Source organism: Cannabis sativa, chromosome 9 (assembly GCF_029168945.1).
Source record: "Cannabis sativa cultivar Pink pepper isolate KNU-18-1 chromosome 9, ASM2916894v1, whole genome shotgun sequence".
Lineage (NCBI taxonomy): Eukaryota > Viridiplantae > Streptophyta > Magnoliopsida > Rosales > Cannabaceae > Cannabis > Cannabis sativa.
The window spans coordinates 8,594,650-8,614,838 of NC_083609.1; the positions used below are offsets into that span (position 1 = coordinate 8,594,650).

General features: G+C 33.2%; 2 protein-coding genes across 3 annotated transcripts; both read right to left on the minus strand.

The window, feature by feature from the left end:
* Positions 1 to 215: 215 nt before the first annotated feature.
* LOC115723159 (endo-1,3;1,4-beta-D-glucanase) lies at positions 216 to 2,931 on the minus strand. 2 transcript variants are annotated; one of them, XM_030652591.2, is made up of 7 exons: positions 2,613 to 2,895; positions 2,279 to 2,300; positions 1,928 to 2,054; positions 1,253 to 1,343; positions 1,023 to 1,112; positions 757 to 857; positions 216 to 661 (listed from the first exon to the last, which is right to left on the minus strand). In XM_030652591.2, the coding sequence occupies exons 1-7, from the start codon at positions 2,758 to 2,760 to the stop codon at positions 521 to 523; spliced, it is 720 nt and encodes a 239-aa protein (XP_030508451.2). In that variant the 5' UTR covers positions 2,761 to 2,895; the 3' UTR covers positions 216 to 520. The 2 variants fall into 2 exon arrangements, with proteins under 2 accessions (XP_030508451.2, XP_060959795.1); XM_061103812.1 differs by lacking the exon at positions 2,279 to 2,300 and having other exon boundaries at positions 1,928 to 2,073; positions 2,613 to 2,931.
* A 6,950-nt stretch (positions 2,932 to 9,881) lies between these two features.
* Positions 9,882 to 13,366, minus strand: LOC115723158 (endo-1,3;1,4-beta-D-glucanase). The gene is made up of 8 exons (XM_030652590.2): positions 13,082 to 13,366; positions 12,834 to 12,990; positions 12,397 to 12,418; positions 12,077 to 12,203; positions 11,869 to 11,959; positions 11,664 to 11,753; positions 10,283 to 10,374; positions 9,882 to 10,192 (listed from the first exon to the last, which is right to left on the minus strand). Exons 1-8 carry the CDS (start codon positions 13,136 to 13,138, stop codon positions 10,052 to 10,054), a joined length of 777 nt encoding a protein of 258 aa, XP_030508450.2. The 5' UTR covers positions 13,139 to 13,366; the 3' UTR covers positions 9,882 to 10,051.
* Positions 13,367 to 20,189: the final 6,823 nt, after the last annotated feature.

Consider the following 20,189-nt stretch of genomic DNA (forward strand, 5'->3'; position numbering starts at 1 on the left):
TTCCCCTTGCTTGAATTTATCATAGCAGAACAGAAAATTGAATTTCCTACATAAATAACTCCCATGGAGTTTTTCCATTTTTGAAATTTTGCAGCCTAAACAAAACAGCACCAAAATTACAAGAAGTCCCAATTTTAAAAAAAATTATTAATATTTGCACAGGACAAGTGCTAAGCTTGTCTTCTATGGTTGGGCCAAGAAGAAAATCATTGTCATTTCTTGTAAAGTGTCTCATTTATTGAGTAGAAAACAACAGATACTCTTTAACAAATAACAATAATAAAACATCATATTTGAACTATCTTACAATCATATTATTCTCAACAAGAACATCCAAGTACTAATTAAGATGTAATACTTCACATAACTTTTATGAAACTCTAAAGACAAAGACCAAGTCTTTGACATTAACCCAAATCACTTGTAGCTACTATTTAAAACATGGGAGATAGATAGTGCTCCATACTTGGTTTCTAATAGTTTTAGCATAGAACATTTAAGGTTCCTATTACGAAAGCCTTCATTTAATATGCTTACTGAACCACTGTATCAAGTCCTGGTGAGCTTCATCTGCCTTCTTACAAGCTGTTTCATCTTCAACACTATACCTCACAGTCCATCCATGTACAACTCCAGGAAATATCTTCACAAAGGACTCAATCTATACATGAAAATGAAATGAAACACCATTAAATGCAGAAAATATCTCACCGTGATCAAGGAAACTGCGAAACACAAAAAATGATGAAATCATACCTCAGGTTTTCCATTTAAGACCTCCTCGAACTGCTTAACAAGCTCTGGTGGAGAGAGCTGGTCAGTCTCTGCTCCAAGTACTGCCAGTGGAACCTTAACCTCTGAAAGTATGTTGAATGAATCGATCAGTATTCACGAGTTGTGGTTGATTGAAAAGCCCCGAAATTGGAGTTTAAGAGAAGTGAAATACATAAGATTTCAAGTAAATAAAAAATGATCTTTTAATTTGTAGTTGTTTCAAAGACACTATCACTATGTAATAATACCTTTGCAGTCATCCACAGTGACAAAGGAAGGATGTAAGAGCACAGCAGCCTTTATATAGTCAAACTTTGCGAGCTGGATCACAACCTTAGCTGAGAATAGAATTTATGAAAGTCACTGCTTGTGATTGAATTTGTTCATAGCGTATTTGTCGAATTTGCAAGAAACTCATCCAGATCTCATGAAATAGATTAACATAATGGAAAACAAAGAAGTATGTAAACAAACTTACCACCCCAACAAAAGCCTGCAGCACCTATTGCAGAAAAACCTTTATTTTTGAGATCTTGAATCACTACTTTGGCATATTCAAACCCCTCGTCCTATTAAAATAAGGAAAAGTGTTTAGAAGAAGTCTTTGAGTTTAAAACAAAACTAAAATTATAAGGTTTTGGAGAAGAGAGATAATTTTCTCATTAATATGTTCCGCCTTCAAATAGGCAAATACAAGAAAGTTTACAACAGGTTTTGGAGAGCAAAACACTAGTAAAGTAATGCTAGAGAATAGCAGTAAGGCTAGGTAAGCAAGACTAAGTAAATTAAGTACATAAATGAAACATATTCACAGAATCCAAGTATTATGAAGTTGGTACAACAAGAGGAGACTATTGTGGAACTGGCTTTGACTTGTACAAAAATAACATCTACTCAATTCTCCTATACCTCTGAATGGTAAACTAGCTTGACAGTTGGAAATAAATTATGACATTAACAGTAGGAATTAACAGCCTAGCTGGATCTAGACCAAATTTTGCAGAGCCTAAAACATGTAAACTTCACACTTCCCACTAACTCACCAGAAAGTTAGTTCAGGATCAAATGCACAAACAATTATAAGTATCACTTAGTAATATGAATTTAAACTATTAAGGACTACCAAGTATGAATACAAAAGACTTGAACCAACCGTGTTATGATCTTGAATCCAAACTTTTATCTGCCTATTAGCATCTGAAGGAACATAAGGATCTCCCTTCAAAAAGTCAGGAACTGCCACAAAGAATCCAGCAGCTGCAACCTTGTCTGCCAATTTCCTTTTACAAAAGACAGAAACTGGTATTAGTTTCCAAAAGGGTACACAGGCACAGCATCATTAACACAAAAAAGGCTATATGTAAATCAAATCACATCTCCATGAGCCTGAACCCTCCTTTATTAAAGTTTTTCCTTTGAATCGAACATTCCAATTAATCAACAAAGCATTCTCATCTCATATCAATTGAATCTAGTACTTCACACCATACAGAATTAAACATACCTTAGGTTTGGAGCTTCATAACCTGCAATATTAAGGATATAAAGTAAGAATCTAATGATGAAGATGGAATATACATTACACTATTTAAAAGCCATAAGGATCAAGGCATAAATTTTTATACCCAAAAAGAAGATTATGAAAAAAAGTTAGTGAACAGTCTTTAAATAACAAATTAAGTATGCATTATTTTTTCTTCTAGATCCCATTTTGATCAGAAGGAGAGTAAAGAAAGTCAAACAAGAATATTCCAACAAACCCAAAAGAACAATACTGAAATAGAATCACAAACCGGGGAAAAACCATTCAAGCGATCAATAAGAAATGAAAAAAGTACCATATACATCAGAAATAAGAAGAATGGCAAGCTTGGAGTCTGGAGAGCCGACGACATAGGAGGGAAGACCACCAAGTTGCTCGACATGGCCTGCTCCACTGTTTGGATTAAGGGTTGGAGGGTTTGAGCAACACTGAGGTCCTGACATCGTTAAAACACAGGTAACAAAGCTTCCCGGTACTTGGGAATAACAGTTTCAGAAGAAGAATGAAGAAAAAAAAAAGAAGATAACAGATTGATTGATACTGTGAAATGATGCAGGTAATATCTTTGAAAAATTCTATAATATATGGTCTATATCCAAAATAATTTGTTACTCAATTTTTTTTTTCACGTAAATTATAATTATTAAATACATCTCGTAAAATTTTAAAAAATTCGGAAAATGTATTCAAACAGTGTGTTGTACGCGTGACTATCTTATTTTATACACATGTAAAATAAACTATTTGAATATTATTTTCTATATTAAAAATTATTCTAAAATTCTCAAAATTTTGTAGGATATCTTAAATAGCTATAACATAATTTAGACAAACAAATTCTTCTAAATGTCCAAACAAAATAGAGGGTGCATCAATACACCCATTTTAAGGAGGTGTATTATAGAATCACCTAATATCTTTATCTTTATCCATAAAATGTAACCGTTTTTATTGAAATATTTTAAACATATAAAAATATTAGAAAATTCTACAATGCACCTCTTTTCAAGGGATGCATTTATGCACCCCTATCTGTTTTAGCAATCGAAATAATTTTTTAGTCAATTTTTTTTTTTATAGTCATGTACGTTATAACTATTTAAGACATCCTGCAAAATTTTAAGAAATTTGGAAAAATTTAACATGCCAAAAAGAGGGTTCAAAAAGTGTGTTGCACTCGTAACTATTTCCGAATTTCTTAAGAATTTTACAGGATGTTTTAAATAACTATAATTTACATAACCATGAAAAAAAATTTGATTAAAAAAATTATTTCGATAACTAAAACGAACAGAGATGTATCGGTGCATCCCTTTTAAGGTGGTGCATTATAGAATTTTCCAAAATATTTTGTTAAATTTAAGATGGTAATATAATTATGGATGAGCAGCAGGCTGTTCTTCAATATTTTGTTCAGAGGCATCCTGATCTGCAATATTTGGTTGAGAACTCAAGTGCTCAAGATTAATAGTAGCTGAGTTTGTGTGTTCACTTACCTCTTGCTGACTTTGAATGGCAGATGGTGTTCCAAGGGAAGGTGTAGATAGATTGTTGGAGTTGTTATCAGCTATAGAGGTGACATTAGGTTGGGAAAATTTAGTGAAGTGGATGTTTGGAAGCTGACTCCAATGAGTGGTCTGGACTATGATTTTTTTTTTGGTGCATGAGTATTTAAAAATATCAGATTTGAAAGGAAATTCACTTTCATTAAACATAAACATTCCTAGATATATGTACTCTACCTGTTGAAAAAAATTTAGACAAATAAATTCTTCTAAATGCGTAGAGAGTGCATCAATACATCCCTTTTAATTTTAAGAGAGTGCATTGTAGAATCATCCAAATGTTTTTAGGCATTTAACCATGGGAGTTGTACCTTTTAGGGTACATTTTCATAAAGGGCAATAAACTTAGCAAAGAATAATATGTTTCATGAGAGACTCAAACACATTGATGTTAAGTTGCATTTTCTTAGAGATATTGTCACTAAGGATCGTTGAAAGAGGTCAAGATTGCAATTGAGATAAACCCACCTGATATGACGACAAAGGTGATAGTTGTTAGCAAGTTCAATGCTGCATTGGACTTGCTTGGTATCAAAGGGTGATCCCTTGGAGCATTGCAAGGCAACAGATATTTTTCTCATCTATAGTCCATTGAAATCTAAAGTCAAAGTGGAGAATTGTGAATATTTGCGATGTAAACAGTATTAACTAATGTCTGTTAGTTAGTTACATTTTCAGTTAATTCTGTTAAGGTAGTTAGTTTGTTTTCATCTTGATTCCTACTGTATGTACTCTGTATATAAAGGCTAAGTCCTCATTCAATACAATCAAGCTTTTGCATTCTTTCCTCTGTTCTTTTCTTTCTCTGGTTTGTCTTGTACTGTTGTTCTACATGGTATCAGGAGTCTTGACACAAGACCATGTCGTCGTCAACCTCCGATCCTCAGGCCCCTGCCACACACTCCGCTGCACATGGATCTTGGAATCCATTCTCGAATTCATTGTCTTCTTCCCTCACGGTTCGCCTTGATCGTGCAAATTTCCTGTCATGGAAATCTCAAGTCACCCCTACTGTCATCGGCCACGATCTCGACGAGATCTTGTTCACAGGAGTTCCCCCACCTCAACATCTCGTTAACAACACTCCAAATCCTGCTTACATTCAATGGCGCAAGAAAGACCAACTCCTCTTGTCTTGGCTTCGTTCCTCGATGTCCGAATCTATTCTTGCATCAGTTGCAAACTATACAACCTCTCACTCTGTCTGGCGTGCGCTTGAACAGAAGTTTGCTTCTCAAACAAAGGCTCGACGCCTCCAGCTCAAAGGTCAGTTCTCCCATGTCCAGAAAGGCGGCCTTTCCATCTCTGAGTTCATTGAAAAAGTTCAAAATCTTGCCGATTCTCTTGCCATAGCTGGTTCACCCGTGGATGATCAAGATCTTGTTTTACAAGTTCTTAATGGCCTCGGTCCAGAATTTGATCCAGTTGTTTCTGGCATCACATCAAGAAGCGATGCTCTAACCATTGAAGAAGTTCAAGCACTTCTCCTCTCTCATGAAAGTCGCATCGAGCATCATGTAGCAATGAGTGATCTTTCATCTAAAATGCAGGCCAACTTAACATTTGGAAATGGTCGTTCTGGAGGTGTTCGACCATTTGCCAGTACAAATTCTGGCAATCCAAATCCCCATTCTTCTTTCACTGGTCGTGGCCGTGGTCCTCCTAAGTTCTCCAATCAAAGAATTGTCTGTCAAGTGTGCATGCGGATTGGCCATACAGCTGCTGTGTGCCATTACCGTTTTGATAAGAACTGGACTACCCCCAAACCAGGTACATCTGTGAATCGTGCCTTTTTAACTGATGTTGAATTTGACTGTGATCCTCAGGCGTACAACACCACTATGATCCAAGATTTTGGTGAAGATAGTTCATGGTATGTCGACTCTGGGGCCACCACTCATGTCACTTTTGATAGTGCAAATCTTGACTCATCTACCCCTTTTAATGGCGCTGAATCCTTAGCTATTGGAGATGGTAAGAGACTTTGCATTTCCCATATTGGATCTGTGTCTGTTCCTTCTTTCAATCCTTGCTGCCCTTTACAAATGCATTCAGTTTTAAATGTTCCAAGAATTAAAAAGAATCTAGTTAGTGTTTCAAAACTCACTAACGATAATGACATTTTCTTTGAATTTCATAAAAACTGCTGCTTTGTCAAGGACAAGACAACAGGAACTGTTCTTCTCAAGGGAAGACTTAAAGATGGCCTATACCTCCTTGGTGATACATCTCATTTGCCTAAATCTGATCTGCCCAGTCAAACAGCCACTCATGATAGATCTCATAGCATATACAATTGTACTACTAAATGTAATAATGTGTCTGCATGTTCCTATTCAGACAACAATTGTAATACCAATTTCATAAATAAAAATGACTCTTACTCTTTTCTGTCTCCCCAGTGTGTTTTTCATGTTTCCACACCTATTGACATCAACTTATGGCACTGCAAATTAGGCCATCCTGCACAATCTACATTGCAACAGTTATTACCTTCTCTTCCACATACAGGTTCATTAAAAACCATTCACTTTTGCAGTGCATGTCAACTAGGCAAGAGTCATCGACTCTCTTTTTCTGCATCTCAATTTCGAGCCAGTCAACCCTTAGAGTTGATACATACTGACCTATGGGGTCCTAGCCATGAACCATCTAAAGATGGATTCAGATATTACATTCATTTTTTAGATGATTACAGTAGGTTTACATGGATTTATCCACTCACAACCAAATCTCAAGCATTTGACAAATTCATTACCTTTAAAAGCATGGTAGAAAAACAGTTTGGTTTGCCTATTAAAAGTGTACAGGCTGATGGTGGTGGAGAATACAAGCCATTTGCTCGATTCTTGGCTGATCAGGGGATATTATTTTCTCACCCTTGCCCTCATACTCACCAACAAAATGGGAGGGCAGAGAGGAAGCACAGGCATATCACAGAGACTGGCCTAACTTTGCTAGCACAAGCCAATCTCAGTCTGAAGTACTGGTGGCATGCTTTTCACTCTGCAACATTCATAATCAACAGACTTCCTACTCCCATTTTACAAGGCATTAGTCCATACCAATGCCTATTTAAAGACAAACCTGACTACACAATTTTGAAGAGCTTCGGGTGTGCCTGCTTTCCTCATCTCAGACCATACAACTCCCACAAACTCGACTTCAGATCACAGCAATGTCTCTTCCTTGGCTATTCCCCTGCTCACAAAGGATATATTTGTGAAAATAGCCAGGGTCGTATTTACATTGCCAGGCATGTCATTTTCAATGAACAACACTATCCTGGCAATTCTCACATCACTACAGACACTCAGGTACATTCTAACCATAACACTCAGTATTTTCCCACTGCAACTTTCTGCACATCTAATCCAAGTGTTATTCCTACTTGTTCTAATGTCCCTGTTGCTACTTCGAATGCTGGTGTTGCTACTTCGAGTGTTGTTGCTGCTACTTCGAATGTTGTTGCTCCTCCTGCTGTTGAACCTCATGTTCCCACTGCTATGTCTGAGCCTGCTGACATTTTACCAAATCAGCCATCCAACACACCACCTACTTCCCATCCCCTGTCTGTACCTGACTCCCAAGTACCACCATTAAATCAAACACAATCCCAACCTACAGGTACTTCTCACACAACTACTGTCCAAAATTTACCAGGCTCTCTTTCTGTCGACTCTTCACCTATCACAAATTCCCATCCTATGGTTACCAGGTCTAAAAATGGTATTGTAAAACCTAAAGCTTATTTAGCAACAAAACATCCCTTGCCTGAATCCCTCTTACCATCTGAACCTAGATCTCTGCAGGCTGCTCTTAAAGATCCGAAGTGGTTCAACTCCATGCAAACTGAGTTCTTTGCATTGAAGAAGGCAGGTACTTGGACACTTGTCCCTTACCAACAGGGAATGCACATCATTGGGAACAAATGGGTACATCGCATAAAGCTCAATGCCGATGGTTCTCTAGATCGATTTAAATCCAGGCTTGTAGCAAAAGGATATCTACAAGCTCCTGGAATTGATTACGAGGAAACATTTTCACCTGTTGTGAAACCTGTTACAGTTCGAACTGTACTCACTCTTGCTGTCACTGGAAACTGGAAAGTTACTCAATTGGATGTGAGTAATGCATTCCTCAATGGCACCTTGTCTGAAACTGTGTTTATGCAACAGCCACCAGGTTTTGTCGATGAAACTAAACCAGACCATGTCTGTCTTCTCCATAAAGCTCTTTATGGCCTGAAACAGGCCCCTCGAGCCTGGAATGACAAGCTACGAACATGGCTAGTTCAGTGGGGTTTTCAATGCTCAAAATCTGATACATCATTATTTGTCTATGGCCGTGGTAACACTCTTCTCATTCTCCTCGTGTATGTTGATGATATATTGGTGACAGGCCCCAACACCTCTCTCATTTCACAGTTAGTCACTGATCTTAACAGAGAATTTTCTCTCAAAGATCTAGGAGAAGTACATTACTTTCTAGGAGTTGAAATCCATCGTGATACTCAAGGAATGTATTTGTCCCAAACAAAGTACATCTCTGATCTTTTGTCACGAGTTCACATGGAAGGTGCTAAAATATGTTCAACTCCCATAAGCAGCTCTTCAAAATTATCACTTACTGATGCAGAGTTATTTGATGATCCAACATTATACCGAAGTATCATTGGTGCACTTCAGTATCTTACACTCACACGGCCTGATGTAGCTTTTGTCATTAACAAATTAAGTCAATTTCTGAAAGCTCCAACAACTTCTCACTGGGAAGCTTGTAAACGTTTGTTAAGATATCTGAAAGGAACCATCTCAGAGGGACTATTGATCAAACCAGCAACTTCTCTCACTGTCACCAGTTACTCTGATGCTGACTGGGCCTCGTGCATTGATGATCGACGTTCAACTGGGGGATATCTGGTCTATTTGGGTGATAGTTTGATCAGCTGGTCTGCTAAAAAGCAACAAGTAGTTGCAAGGTCCAGCACTGAAAGTGAATTTCGTGCTTTGGCCAACACTGCAGCTGAAATTAAATGGATTGTTTCACTGCTCTCTGAACTGCACATTACTTGTTCTCAATGCCCTGTTATCTGGGTAGATAACCAGAGTGCTGCTGCACTTGCAGCAAATCCGGTCTTCCATGCTCGTTCTAAGCATATTGAAATTGACTTACATTTTGTCAGGGATCAAATTCTGGACAAGCACCTCTCTGTTCGTTTTGTACCAAGCATAGATCAAGTCGCGGACTTACTCACCAAGCCTTTGTCTAAAGATAGGTTTATCTACCTTAAATCCAAACTCAAAATGGTTACCACCCCTTTTCGTTTGAGGGGGGATGTAAACAGTATTAACTAATGTCTGTTAGTTAGTTACATTTTCAGTTAATTCTGTTAAGGTAGTTAGTTTGTTTTCTTCTTGATTCCTACTGTATGTACTCTGTATATAAAGGCTAAGTCCTCATTCAATACAATCAAGCTTTTGCATTCTTTCCTCTGTTCTTTTCTTTCTCTGGTTTGTCTTGTACTGTTGTTCTACATGCGACTTCAGCAAACTTAAACCCCTTAGATCGATCTACTCAGATTGGAGACTCATTTGTTAGTTTAAACCAGATATAACCAACACATCAGTACAAAGACTCATTCTTTTAGAATCTTTACCCTTATCACTCTTCTCTTGTATTCCCTATAAATATCCCTAAACCTAATTAACTTAGAGATGTAATCTTAATGTACCAACTACCACAGAGTGAGTTGTAGAGAGAAAGAGTTGTGAGACATTCTTGTAATCGAGTAAAATGATGCTTGGAGAGACTTTGAGGGTGTAGTCACTTATGAGACATTAGATTGGGCTAAGGCCACTGCTGCTGCATTGCCTTGGAATTGGAACAATCACATTATAATTGTGTTTGATTGATCTATTGCTTTCCTTTTTAGTTCTTTTTGGTTTTGTTTTTGTGTCTGACTGTGATTATAGGGATCATTCCTCAACACCATCCAATAAGTATAAACTTCACATTAACATTCATGAAACTACCAAACCAAGTCTTTGAAATAAAAATATGGATACATAAATCACTTGTAAGTTGTAGCTATTATTGGGAGATATCAAGTACTTGGTTTTTAGTAGTTTTAGCAAAAGAACATTTGATGTTCTTATTACAAAAATATTCATTTAACATATTTACTGAACCACTGTATCAAGTCATGGTGAGCCTCATCTGCCTTCTTAATAGTATATGTGTCTGTAATATTATATCTTATAGTCCATCCATGTCGAACTCCAGGGTATATCTTCACAAAAGACTTGATCTATATACAAAATGAAACACCATTAATGAAGAAAATTTCTTGCCATGATTAAGCAGACAAGAAAGAAGAAAAGTAAAAGTAATATCGTACCTTTGGTTTTCTTCTTAAGACTTTCTCGAATTGTTTGACAATCTCTGGATGGTCAAACTCTGCTCCAAGTACTGCCAGTGGAACCTTGACCTCTGAAAGCATTTGAATCATGAATTATTATTATTTTTTGAGTTAAGATCATTTTAATGAGTCAAGTTAAGTTAGAATGCCAAAATTGGAGTTTCAGTGGTGACAAATATTCAACTGAATCTAATATATTGTTTGGTTATTTTGTTATTTAATTTTAATGAGTGAATTTTGAAGTTCAACCAAAAATTTACTTACCTTGTTTGGAAGTTGAATTTTTGTGGGGAAAAAAATAAGAAAATATATTAAAAAAAATCTCATAGTTGGAGTGGAAACAAAAATTGTATGAAAGATTTGATTCTAACAAAAATTTTCATACCAAACATGAAAAATTGATTCTTTTTTTATTCTCTAAACCTTTTTTTTCCTCTATATTTTTCTTAGTATTTATTTCCTCACCAAAATCTAATTTCTAAGCATAAACATCAGATCAAATTCAAAATAAGCTAAAATTTAACAACAAAATGTAAATACTTGTTAACCTTTTTTTTTTAAGTGAGTGAATAATGGGTATAACAAGCAACTTAGGGTCCATTTTGGTTATTAAGAATTAAAACACTGAAAATAGAAATTGAAATAAAATTTATTATGCATCAAGTTAATATTTTAATACTTCAAAATGAAACCAAACAAACAAATAATTTTTTTTTCTCATTTCATTACTCCCTAACCAAACACACCATTAGATTAGCACTTTTTAGGGGGTCAAGATATAAAAGAGAAATACTTGTTTTTTTTAAGGGTAAATTGCGGCATAAATACCTAATGTTTATTTTTGGAAGTAAAAATACCTAATGTTATAATTCTCTTACACTATTACTACCACTTCCGTTATTAACTCATAAATATGGACACGTGGAGGGCCAAAATGCATTACATTTATTTATTTTATTTTAAAATTTAATATTTTTAATATCAAAAACTAAATACTACTTATTTTTTTTAAAAAAAATAAGAGAAATGAAATACTAAATTACCATAACTGAGTGAACCAGTGTAGTATATGGAACATGATTATCGAATTGAAGTGCCAATATCATGTGAAAATTGTTATGATAACATTCTGATATTAAAAATATTAAGTTTTAAAATATAATAAAAAATAAATGTAATGTATTTGAACTCTCAGTTAACGGAAGTGGTAGTAACGGTGTAAGAGAATTGTAACATTAGGTATTTTTGTTTCCAAAAATAAACATTAAGTATTTAAGTGTAAAAAATTTGAAACATTAAGTATTTATGCCGCAATTTACCATTTTGTTAATGTAGGTGAAGATGAAATACAGAAGAGTACCTTTGATGTCATCCACAGTGACATAAGATTGATGTAATATAGCAGCAGCCTTAATAGAGTGACGCTTTGCTAGTTGAATGGCAGCCTTGGCTGAAAACAAAACACTTATCTTTTGTCAACTTAACCAACAAACTCACTCATTGCTGCTCAAGATTATTGAAATAACACAATCTAATTTCATAATGGAACACCCCAACAAACTTACCACCCCAACAAAACCCTGCAACACCTATTGCAGAATAGCCTTTATTTTTCAAATCTTGAATCACTACTTTGGCAAATTCATATCCCTCCTCCTATTATTAAAACAACCAAAATGTTTATTCAGAACAAGCCTCAGTGTTTTAACAGTATTAAAATAGTTTACAACAACAAAGTATGAATCAAAATAATAGCTTGAAGGAACCACCAACCGTGCTATGATCTTTAATCCAAACACTCATAGGTCTTTTAGTATCGGCACGAACAAAAGGATCTCCCTTCAAAAAGTCAGGAACTGCCACAAAGAATCCAGCAGCTGCAACCTTGTCAGCCACTTTCCTTTACAATAGCCACGACTTGGTATTGTTAGAGAGTCTCACATTGTTTATGTGTAGAAATAAATTGTATAAGATGAATGAGTTACTCCTCCTATTGCCAATTAGTTTTGAGATAGAACCTTATTTATCTTATCTCAAATTCTAACAGGTATTAAAGTAATCTACTCAAACTTTACAGAGGTAACTATATATACCTTAAGTTTGGAGCTTCATATCCTGCAATATTAAACATATAAAGTAAGAATTTGGTGGTGAAGAATATGGAATATAATAAATAGCAGTAATTAAAAGCTATATCATTGAGTTTTGTAAATAAGAGGAAGTTAACTCAAGTAGATAGATATGTGTAAAAGCATTGTAAGTTGAGGTTTTTGCTGGTTTGGTGGGCGTGTGAGTTTGTTAATGTGTGGAAAGATAATAAAATATATAAGAGAAATGTTCTACTCTAAATGGAACCCCATGATTCTCAACATGGTATCAGAACAAAAACAAACAAAAAATCTCTATAGCCACCATCTTGAGAGGATGTTAGAGAATATAAAATAAAATAAAATAAAATCTCTATTCCCACATTCTAACATGTTTTGATTAATGAAGTATTCTTTCTTGATAAAATAAAATATAAAATTACCATATACATCTGAAATGAGAACAGCAGCATGCTTAGAGTAGGGAGAGCCAATAACATAGGAGGGAAGACCACCAAGTTTCTCAACATGGCCTGCTCCACTATGTGGATCAAGGATTGGAGGGTCTGAGCAACACAGATGGCCTGCTCCATTGCTCCACTGGGTACGTAATTACCATGTTTATCAGTTTCAGATCAAAGAAGAAGAAAAGAACATATTAAGAGGAACAGAACTTGTATATATTTCTTACACAAAAAGTTGACACCATTTGAAGAATCAAAATCCACCACAAAATTGGGGAGCCCATGTTTTTTGGCCACCACTAACAGATTGATTGATTTAATACTGTGAAATGGTAAATCTAAGTTGGGTGTTATTGTTATTATTATACAAGAAAAGATATTAGATATAGAGAATGAAAGAGATTGGTTTGGAGCATGGTTGACTTTTCAACCTCGATGGCTGAATGAACAAGTTGACGGGTCCTCAATTTTTCCGCTTCATTAACCGATCAATTAAATTATTGGTAACGGGTCGTGTAAGAAAGATAATATTTTTTAATTTTTATATCATAATAATATTTGTAATTGATATAAAATACTTGGAAATTCTAAATGCTAGGGCCTATTTTTAATAATTGTTATATATTTAGCAATATAGTATGAAATTTGCTGTTTAAGATCACTTCCTAAAATCTTTACAAGTCAAACACAATTATTAAATTAGTTAAATAATTTAATGAAATCAAACTATTATTAGGATATAGATTACAGGTGGTTCCACATGCACCCCAACATATATAAGATATAGATTATTGGTAGTTCTACTACATGCTCTAAACATGATTAATGAATGTATTCATACACTTATCATCTGCGTCATAAATACTTAAATTTAATTTTTAATTATAAATAATTTTTTATATTTAATTTTTTGCGGTTAGTACTTAAGTTATATTTTTAGAACTTTGTAGGTACCTGACCATTAAATATCAAGTTATTATCATTTTCTTAGTGGTATATTTAAATTATTTTTTTTTTAAAAAAAAATAAAAAATTTAATGACTTTAGTCAATTAAGAATTGTTACGTGACAATTTACTTAACAATTAATAGCTAGGTATCCACATAAGTTCCAGAATTATAACTTTTGTATTGTTACCGCTAAAAATTAAACTTAAGTATTTATTTACAATTAAGAATTAATTGAACTTAAGTATTTGTGCTGTAAATTACTCTAATTATAATTTTGGAACTAACTTGTAAAAAGCCTAGAGTTGGGAGCAATCTTTGAAACTAATTACATTCCAAGTTCTAAGTCTCATTATACAAATAAGAATTTTCTTGGTTCATGATTATTTTTTCGTAATGACGAATATAGGGAGGGGCCAGAGGGTGTTGTGCCCCCCTCCCCCCATCCCCCATTTTTTTAAAAAAATTACATATAAAAAATAACTAAAACTAAAAATAAGCAATTTTTTTTTTTTATATATATATATGTATTGACCAATTTTTGGGCTCATCATATAGATAGCAATGTAAAACACAACAACAAAAGCTCATCTTTAAATATGAAAGAGAGTAGATCTACATGGAAAAAGAATTAGGGAAAGAAAGGCTCACGAATAATAAATGGGAAGATCATCATTTAGAGCAAGCGGATCATTTATGATGAAGATAATGGACTTCAACAGAGTTCTTGCATTATGAATAATTGATTATTTAACTGTAGAAATTGAAATTATCCTTAAATGATGAAGGAAGAAATATCAAAAATATATTTATTTTTTTGTTATTGTGAAATATTTATGCAATAAAAGTTGATCAAGTGAGTGATTATTTTTTTTTTATCACAATGTATATTATTGTTATTTAAGCTAGATATCTAATAAAGTTTCAAAGAATTGAGAATACTGTACACAAAAATACAATTAAATTATCATTTATTTTGCATGTATGTAAAATAAAAGAAGCACAGAAACTTTAAGTATTGTTGAGTGCAGCATACTTCTTTAGTTCAAATGGATGAGGTGAAAATATTGAAAATCAAATTAGAAGAACTGATGTCGAGGGAGGAGTGTTATTGGAAACAACAATGAAGGGCGGATTGGGTGGCTTTGGGGTGATAAAATACGAAATATTTTCATAATAAAGCCTCCTTGACGAAGAAAAAGAATGCCATCAATGAAATTATGTCGGAGAGTAGTTAACATTTGAGTATGGAGGAGGACATTGTTGGGGAAATTGAAAGACATTCTAGCTAACTAGGATGCTATTTTTGGCATTCTGGATGGGATTTCTTGTAGACACAATTCTTCCCAGCTTTCTTTGCTTGAAGCTCCTTTTGGGGAAGCTAAGGTGATGGAGGCCTTATTTCATCTTTTTGGTGATAAGACACGGGGTTAGATGATTTAAAGGCTCTTTTTTTATTAAAAGAATTGGTCTATTTTTGGTCCCGAGTTCTGTAAGGCTATTTTGGCTATTCTTAATAATGACTCCGATGTTTCTCCAATAAATGATATTGTCATTGTTCTTATTCCTAAGAAAAAGAATGCTTAAAAAATTCGTGATTTTAGGCCTAATTAGTCTTTGCTCAATTCTTTATAAAGTGGTTGCTAAGGTCTTGTCCAATAGGATTAAGCTTGTTCTGAATTCTTTTATTGCTCATAATTAAAGTGCTTTTCTTTCGGATCGTCTGATTTTTGATAATATTTTCATTGCTAATGAGGTTGTTAATGCTATCTATCATAAGAAGGGGAATATTGGGTGGGCTACTTTGAAACTTGACATGGAGAAGGCCTTAGATAGGGTCGAGTGGAGTTTCATTGAAGCTATTCTTAACCATTTTGGCTTCCCTTCCAGTTTTGTTTCTATAATTATTAAGTAAATTTCTTCAGTTTCCTTTAAGTTTTTTATTAATGGCTATTTTTCTGATAGTTTTGATTCTACTAAGAGAATTAGGCAAGGTGATTCTTTGTCCCCCTATTTGTTTTTGCTGGTGGTAAAAGATCTTTCAGCTGAAATTCATGTTAGAGAGCATGCTAGAGATTTTGCTGGTATATATTTCTATCTATAGAACAACATTAGTTATTTTTCACTTACTTTTTGCTGATGATAGCCTTTTGTTTACTACTATTAATAATAAATCTTGTTTGGTTATTAAAGAGACTTTAAATATCTATAAGCGTGCTACAGGCCAGGCTATCAACTTTGTCAAGTCTTCTATCTTGTTCTCCCCTAATACTAGTTCTAGGGATAGAGAGTTTTTTTGTAATCAGTTGGGTTTCAACAATGATAGTTTTATTAGTAAGTACCTGGGTGTTCCTCAATGTCTTGGTAGAGTTAACCAGTTTGTCATCCATTACTTGCTTCAAAATGTTTCTTCTAAAATGAATGTTAGAATGGCAAGTTTTTCTCCAAGGTTGGTAAATAAACTCTTGTTAAAGTGGTGGTTTGGGTTGTTCTTTCTTATGCCTGTTATATTATTTTATAATATAATAATAAAGTAGATTAAAATGTGATAAATATATGTGAATAATATATTAAGTGTATGGTAAATAAATGTGTAACCTATGATTTTATAACCTACACTTTTGTAACCTACATGTTGTAACTTGGAGAGGAGTTACAATTTGTTGTCACTTGTAACTCATGTGTTGATCACACATTATTAGTGTAATAAAAGGGTTGTTACACAATTTGATGATAGGATTCAAATGGTATGAAATATAGTTGTTACAAACTATATTAATACTCATTTATATGAGAGAAATGAGTGTTGTGTATTTTGAATTCTAAGTGATCACCTATACATTATAAAAGGAGGTCTTTGGTGCTCATTTGTAAGAGATGTCAAGTTTTCTATCAAGAAAGCACTTTGCTAGAAAACCCTAAAGGCTTGATAATTCCCAAAGCTATTTCCTAGAGAGTTCCCTTAGTGCTTAGAGATAGGGGGAAATAAGCTTTTGGACAAAGGTGTAATACCTTGTTCAAGTCATGGTGATCCCCACTAATCTACACTCAAGGTTGTGAGTGAGTGTTTATATATATATATACATATTTTATATTGCATGTGTTCTTATCTTCTTCTACATTTCTTATATATAATATATATAGTGTATATATATTGTATATTATATTGTTGTAACATTTATTTAATCTCTTTGTTGGTCCTTGTATTGTATTACAATAGAGTTGTAATAAATCTTGATTTTCTTCCATTGTTATAAAATCTCTAACAATCAAAAGCTTATCCCTTTTCAATGGAAGAGGTGATAAATCAAGATTGTGAGAATATAAGGATAAGAGATTTTATGTGAAAGTCATTCATGGGTGAGCATGATGGTGAATATTATGTGATTTACTATTTTATATGATAGTAATATATATAATATATATATGAGTTATATATATGTGACATATATGTGATTATGAGTTTATATCATATAATATATAGTGATATATAATATGATATTTGAATTTATTACATGTTTGTATGTGTATATATATTAGATATATAATATATAACATGTATATGAGTTATGTGTATCACATATATGATGAGATATGACATAATATATATATTGTGAGATTAAATATGTAGAAATACTTATTTTCTATGTATTTATATGAGATATGTGTATATAATATATATCATGCATATTAATGTATATATATATGTTATATATATGTGAGGTATGTAATACATATATATATATAATTGTGTAATTAATGTATATATATTATGTGTATATGATATATATGTATATATGTTACATGTATATGAGATATGTAACATATATATTTGTGAATTTAATATTGACATTATGTGTATGTTACATATAAGATGTTGATTAGTAACATGCATATTATATTAATGTATGAGTTATATAGTATGATAATAATGTTGATAGTAATATAATAGTGTTTATTACTATTGATGTGAAAATTATTATCATCTATTTTGTGAATAAAGAATAGATTTGAATTCTTATTCAATTTGGTGGTGAACATCTCACTTTATGAGATAATAAAAGATGGATTTTGAGAAGTTACATCTTTTATTGGATTATAAGAGATAATCATCTCATATTATGAGATAAGGAAAAGTGGACTATGAGAGTTACACTTTTATTGGACTTGCATTGTGATCATAAGCAAGAACAATTAAGATCATAGTGGATCCAAACTAGTGAAATGAGCTATAAATTGGAAGAGCAATTTTGGACTCAAAATAAAGTGAATCAATGTGGATTCAAAAATAGTGAAAAGATAACAAAATTGGAGAAGCAATTTTGAATCTTAAATGATCAAAGTTGTGAACAAAATTGATGAGAATTTTGTTAACTTTGGTATAATTTTGGGCTAATCTCAATAAGGAGATAACCTTAAAATTATGAGCAAAAATAATCACATTATTTTATGAGTAGTAACGTGAGTTTGATATTTTAGTTTTGGTGAGAAAACTAAAAATGTCAAATGGTATTTTTAAAGTGGCCTTAAAGAGTCATTTGAAGAGGAAAATACACAAAAGTGATATTTTATATACACTTTATGGTAGAAATGTGGGGGTGTACCACAAATTTAATCAAAATGTGATGAGACATTGTTGATATTTTTGATTTTGAATTCAAATTCTAAATCAAGTTTGGCTATGTGCATATGTGAAAAGATTGACATATTTGGTGTCAAATTTTGGTGAAAATAATTTCAAGAAGGAAATTAAATTTAAGAGAAATTATAGAGACAAAGTGGTATTCTATATTTTAAAATCAAGATATTACCTTGATAGTGAAATGTGAAAGTGTGGGAGTGATACTCTAATGTGAAAAGTTTAAGACATGTTTGGTGTCTCAAAATAAAGCGTAATTTAGACATGTTTGGTGTCTAAATTAGTGTTTAATTTTGATATGCTTGGTATCAAAATTATTGAGAATTTGAGTTGTGTGAAAATTAATCTTTTATGATTAAATTTTCAAAGCTTAAGTACTTAAGGAGAAAAGTGGTCACAAAATGAACACTATATTTTTGGCATGCATGATTCACATGGAATCAATAGTGAGAGGTTATAACAAATCGCTTAATCTCCGTACAAGATTAAAGCATGAATTTTCGAGGGATGGGACCTAAACTCCCTTAGCGTTTTGCTCATTGATGGTAACCTATCTTAACACTAGTAAAAATCTAGTCTTAAGTTCAATAGGTAATAACAAGTCAATAGAGTGAATGTGGTACTCAATTGTCCCATCTATGGATGAGTACATGTTGTAAAATTGAGGGTTAAAACCAAAAGGTTTTTTAATGGAGCTTAAGCTTAGGAAAACTCACTTAAGCTTAAGAAGTGTCTAACGAGTGGTGAGACACTAAAACTCCACCTATATGGACTAGAGGTGGTGCCGCCTCTTATGAGAATTGGGAGTATTCTCTAGAGAGTCCATGAATTGGAATTTTGCACATGGCCATTAACGGTGCAAGAGCAAGACATGCGGTCTCAAGTGAGCATTAGCGAGGGTGTGTGTGTTATCACCGGTTTGTATTAAAGGGATAGTGGTTCAATGCTACGGCAACCAAAATTTCATCAAACTTTGTGGTAACTACACTAAGGTAAAATTCAAGTCGAAAGACATTTTACCTAATGCACCTAAGCAAGACTTCTTTAAAAGTGTATATTTATTCAATCAAAGTGGGGGAATGTTATATTTTGATATAATATTTTGATTGATTAAATAAATGTTACAAGTGTGTTACAAGTGTGTCACACATTTTAATCTAGTGGGGGATTGTTATATTATTTTATAATATAATAATAAAGTAGATTAAAATGTGATAAATATATGTGAATAATATATTAAGTGTATGGTAAATAAATGTGTAACCTATGATTTTATAACCTACACTTTTGTAACCTACATGTTGTAACTTGGAGAGGAGTTACAATTTGTTGTCACTTGTAACTCATGTGTTGATCACACATTATTAGTGTAATAAAAGGGTTGTTACACAATTTGATGATAGGATTCAAATGGTATGAAATATAGTTGTTACAAACTATATTAATACTCATTTATATGAGAGAAATGAGTGTTGTGTATTTTGAATTCTAAGTGATCACCTATACATTATAAAAGGAGGTCTTTGGTGCTCATTTGTAAGAGATGTCAAGTTTTCTATCAAGAAAGCACTTTGCTAGAAAACCCTAAAGGCTTGATAATTCCCAAAGCTATTTCCTAGAGAGTTCCCTTAGTGCTTAGAGATAGGGGGAAATAAGCTTTTGGACAAAGGTGTAATACCTTGTTCAAGTCATGGTGATCCCCACTAATCTACACTCAAGGTTGTGAGTGAGTGTTTATATATATATATA